This window comes from Egretta garzetta, unplaced genomic scaffold, assembly GCF_000687185.1.
Source record: "Egretta garzetta isolate BGI_Z169 unplaced genomic scaffold, ASM68718v1 scaffold1458, whole genome shotgun sequence".
Lineage (NCBI taxonomy): Eukaryota > Metazoa > Chordata > Aves > Pelecaniformes > Ardeidae > Egretta > Egretta garzetta.
Window position 1 is genome coordinate 3,395 of NW_009260455.1, and position 3,997 is coordinate 7,391.

Here is a 3,997-nt window from a genome sequence, read left to right on the forward strand (position 1 = left end):
CCTCCAGGGGGTGTTTGCGAGCGCCCTTCCTTTTTCCCCAGGCAGCTGTACCCACCACGACATTGTAATGGTTGGTGGTGCTCTCCCGCAGCGCCTGGAGCAGCTGGTCGATGGCGGGGTAGGGCAGCCACACCATGGGGGCCGTGGCGGACAGCGGGAACTGGAGGGGAGAGGAACCCTTACGTTGTGTTGTGCTGGTAGCAAAAATGCTCCTCCCCACCACCACGACCCGACACCTGCTTGTCCTACTGGTCCCACTAAGAGGTCCCCTCTCCTCTAGGGTGGGTTATCCACGTCCGTTTTTCTCCTGGAAGCACCGTCATGCAAGTCATGGGCACAATACCCAAACCCCCAAGCGGGATCTGCCCCAAGGAACGGTCCCCACCACATCCCACGCTGCAGGTGAGCTCACCTCAATTCCGAAATACTGGTGCCCTTTGCCCAGCACGGCGTCTACGTACTCCAGGACCAGATCCACAGCCTCCTCCAGCAGATCGTAATTCAGATAGAGACGCAGCAGCTCGGCAGCATCCACTTTCTGCAAGCAAAGAGGGAAACATCAGCCAGGGAACACGCCCCAGGAGCCACCACGATGCTGAGAGGAACCTGCTCTGAGCCTCGGTAACAGGCACAAAGCATCCAGCACTGGTTCCCTCAGCTGGGAACGGGAAGGTGGGGTGAAGCTTGCAACGAGGAGGTGCCTGGCAAAGCGAAGGTGATCCGGCAGCTCTGGGACAGCTGGGGTTTTTTGGCCTGCAGGCAGTCGTGCTGAGCAGTGACCCTCTCCCTCTTCTCACCTTGTAGCTGTTAATGAGCCAGTTGGGCAGAGGTATCCCGTGCGCCAAGAGCTTGTTGATGACGCAGCGATGGTACAGGCTGTTCTGGGATGAGTAACGTTCCAAATAGGATGACAGCAGCCGCCAGGCTTCATCTGTGGCGCTGCAAGGAAATATTTCCCCTCGGAACCCGTGCCAGCAGCCCTGTCTGCGAGGCCACCGTGTGCTCCAGGGAGCTGTCGCACTGCCCGGGTTCAGCGTGTGCACTCGAGGCCCAGCTAAGTGTGCTGTGTTCAGTAGGCTGGGGAGAGCGTGGTGCCGGCATGGAAGCATGACTCTCCTGCTGCCCCAGTCCCGCAGGTCTGACAGGGACCTACCTGGACTCCTTGGTGGTAACCAGTGCGGAGAGCTGGTTTGCTGCTAGCCAGTCCCAGGCCTCTGCCTGCGCCGCCTCCCCTCCGAGCTGCAGCTTGATGCACCTGCAAGACAGGGCAGGGCAAAAGTGGGTGCCTTCAGAGCTCAGCCCCTTCACCCTGCCTTGCCCAGCTGCCGGCATCAAAGCCACCCTTCGCAGGGCTATTCCCAAGCAACAGCTACAAATGAGCTGGCTTAGCTGGAACAGGCAGCTATTCCAGCGATTCCTAAGCTGCTCTAAGCGCCAAAGAGGAATAAATAACAACTCTGATGTTAGCAAGCTTTAGGGCCTGAGCTTGGGTAAGAGATGCCCTCTGTGCACCCATAGAATAGAATCACAGAATCGTTTGGGTTGGCAAAGCCCTTTGAGCTCCCCCAGCCCCACTGTTCCCCTACCCCTGCCATCCCACCCCCAAACCCTGGCCCTCAGCACCGCCTCTGCCCGGCTGTTAAATCCCCCCAGGGCTGGGGACTCGACCCCTTCCCTGGGCAGCCCCTTCCAGTGCCTGACAGCCCCAAGGGGAAGGAATTGTTCCCCATGGCCAACCTCACCCTGCCCTGGCACAACTTGAGGCTGTTTCCCCTCCCACTTGAGGCCATTTCCTCCAGCCACAGGAACAGGTCATAGCAGAGCTCCTGAGAAACTCTGCAGACACAAGGCATCTTCTGTGAGTGCTGAGAGGCAAAGGAGATGACGAACCCTGGGGTCAGAGACGAGGCATGAGAGCAAACGGCTAGCAGAGAGATCAAACAGAAGAATAAACACTCTGCCAACTGCTACTTGAGAGCCACTCGATAGCTTGAGCAAATCTCCTGTAAGCAGCTCACTGGGCATCAGCAGGAGCGTGCCATGAGCCAGCTCACCAGAAAGGTCTCCAAATGATGGTCGCACCCGGGTAGGGACCACCTGCAGCCATCAGATGCCAGCTCTCTCCCCTGAGACCAGGGAGAAATCCCTCCCTTCCACTACCGGCTCAGGCAAGGCTCCCTTATTTTTCCTTTTCAGGTGTGAAGAGCAAGTTCTACCTCAAAAGCACCAAGCCAACAGCTGCTGAGGCTGTGCACAGCGTTAGCAGCCACGGCGAGCAGACAGGTCAGGACAGCGCTGGCTTCTGACCCTGGGGAGCTGCAAGCTGCACCCTGCCAAGCATCACGCAGCGCACGTCTCGCCAGCCACGCGTCACCCGAGGCGGGGAGGAGAAGCTCGCTACGTACTTGAAAGCGAGTCCCTCAAAGATGGGCGTCAAGGGCAGCTTGAACGTTTGGCACAGAGTGATGGCGGTGTCGAAGAGGCCAGCCCGGACCAGGAGAGCAACCGTTTCCTCAGGTGTAGAGTTGCCTGCAGGGAAGGAGGACCAGGTAAGGACCTGCCCCAGTCACACCCCGGTGTTTACTGGGGCCTAACCCCATGCAATTCAGCGGCAGAGCTTGCTGTGCTAACAGCCCAGTGTAGAACACCCTGCAGCAAGTACTTCTCACCGCACAGCTTGAGGCATTCTTGGCCTCAGGAGCATCTCAAGAGCCCAGGAGCCATCCTAGGAGGGACTGCACAAAGCAGCACTGACCCATGGAGCCGTCCCTCATCAGGCACCAGCTGGAGAGTGACACAAGTCAGCAACGTACGGGCCGTAGTCAAATGTGGTTGCTGTTTAAGTGAGTAGGGAGGGGACAGCTTCGTCAGGGACACAGCGGGCCTGTATCCAAGTGAACAAGGCATCAGCTCGGCTCTGCCAGCGCAGACAGGAGGGGCAGTGGCAGGAGGCGAGATGAAACTGTGGCACTCAGCTCCCTGCACCTCCAGTTTGCCCTCATACCAGCCCTTCAATCCTTTTCCTGCAATCCCTTACTGGGAAGTCATCTCCTCCTGGGACTTAAAGGGGAAAAATGTGTACATGTTGCGTAACTCGTATCAGAGAGCGGCAGAACACACTTAAAGGGCCAGGGTGGGAGAGTTACAGCTTTCTGCTCCCAAACAAGGAACAACCTTGAGAAGCTAACACCATGTCGTGAAGCAGGATTGCCCAGCACAACGGTTTCAGTCTCACAGCAAGTGTTTTTTTCTAGGGCTTTCTACTTCTGCTTCACCTGGGGGCAATTTCCAGCAAGACAAGACGACGCCTTTTTGTCCCAACTCACAAACTCAATCCCAGCCCCACGCTGCTGACCACGACCAGAGTCTGACAAAGCTAAAAAAAAAAAATATGGTGGAATTCTTCAAATTGGTTCTCCTGATCTGCCTCTCCAAAGCCACTGAACTTGGTGGTGAGACTTCATGCTAGGGAGGCGAACTGAACAGTCCCTGCCACGTTTGTCTCTAGGTCAGAACAAAGTTGCTGCTTCTTCACCTGCGCTATGACGAGCAAAAACCCCAGGGGAAGCGAGAGGTGGCTGCGCTGCATCCCTCTTACCTGCCACAGCCGCTGTTGACAGGTCATGCTGCACCAGAGTCAGCCGGATCCGGGCCAACACACACTCCCTCTCCAAATCCTCCAGCTCCAGGATCTCGATTTGGCGAGTCGCTGTAACAGATGGACACAAAGGGCCCCTCAGCATTTTAAAAAGGGCTCCTTGGGCACTGTGCACAATGTCTACACCCTTCTGCCATCCTAAGAGGAGTCGTACCACAGAAAGCACCAAAAGGAGGGGTCAGGTTTTCATAGAATCATAGAATCACTTTGGTTGGAAAAGACCTTTGAGATCATCAAGTCCAACCTTTAACCTCACCCTGCCATCCCACCACTAAACCCTGTCCCTAAGCACCTCATCTACCCTTCTTTTAAATACCTCCAGGGATGGGGACTCGACCA

At 56.6% G+C, this 3,997-nt stretch overlaps 1 protein-coding gene across 1 annotated transcript in view; it reads right to left on the reverse strand.

Moving 5' to 3' along the window:
• The window catches only part of NUP160 (nucleoporin 160), a 34,289-nt gene that overhangs the window by 626 nt on the left and 29,666 nt on the right, over positions 1-3,997 (reverse strand). The window contains exons 29-34 of the mRNA XM_035899621.1: positions 3,599-3,709; positions 2,406-2,529; positions 1,154-1,255; positions 798-939; positions 413-538; positions 56-160 (exon numbers count right to left, since the gene is read on the reverse strand). Of these exons, the coding sequence (XP_035755514.1) occupies positions 56-160; positions 413-538; positions 798-939; positions 1,154-1,255; positions 2,406-2,529; positions 3,599-3,709 (710 nt within the window). The remainder of the gene's footprint in view (positions 1-55; positions 161-412; positions 539-797; positions 940-1,153; positions 1,256-2,405; positions 2,530-3,598; positions 3,710-3,997) is intronic.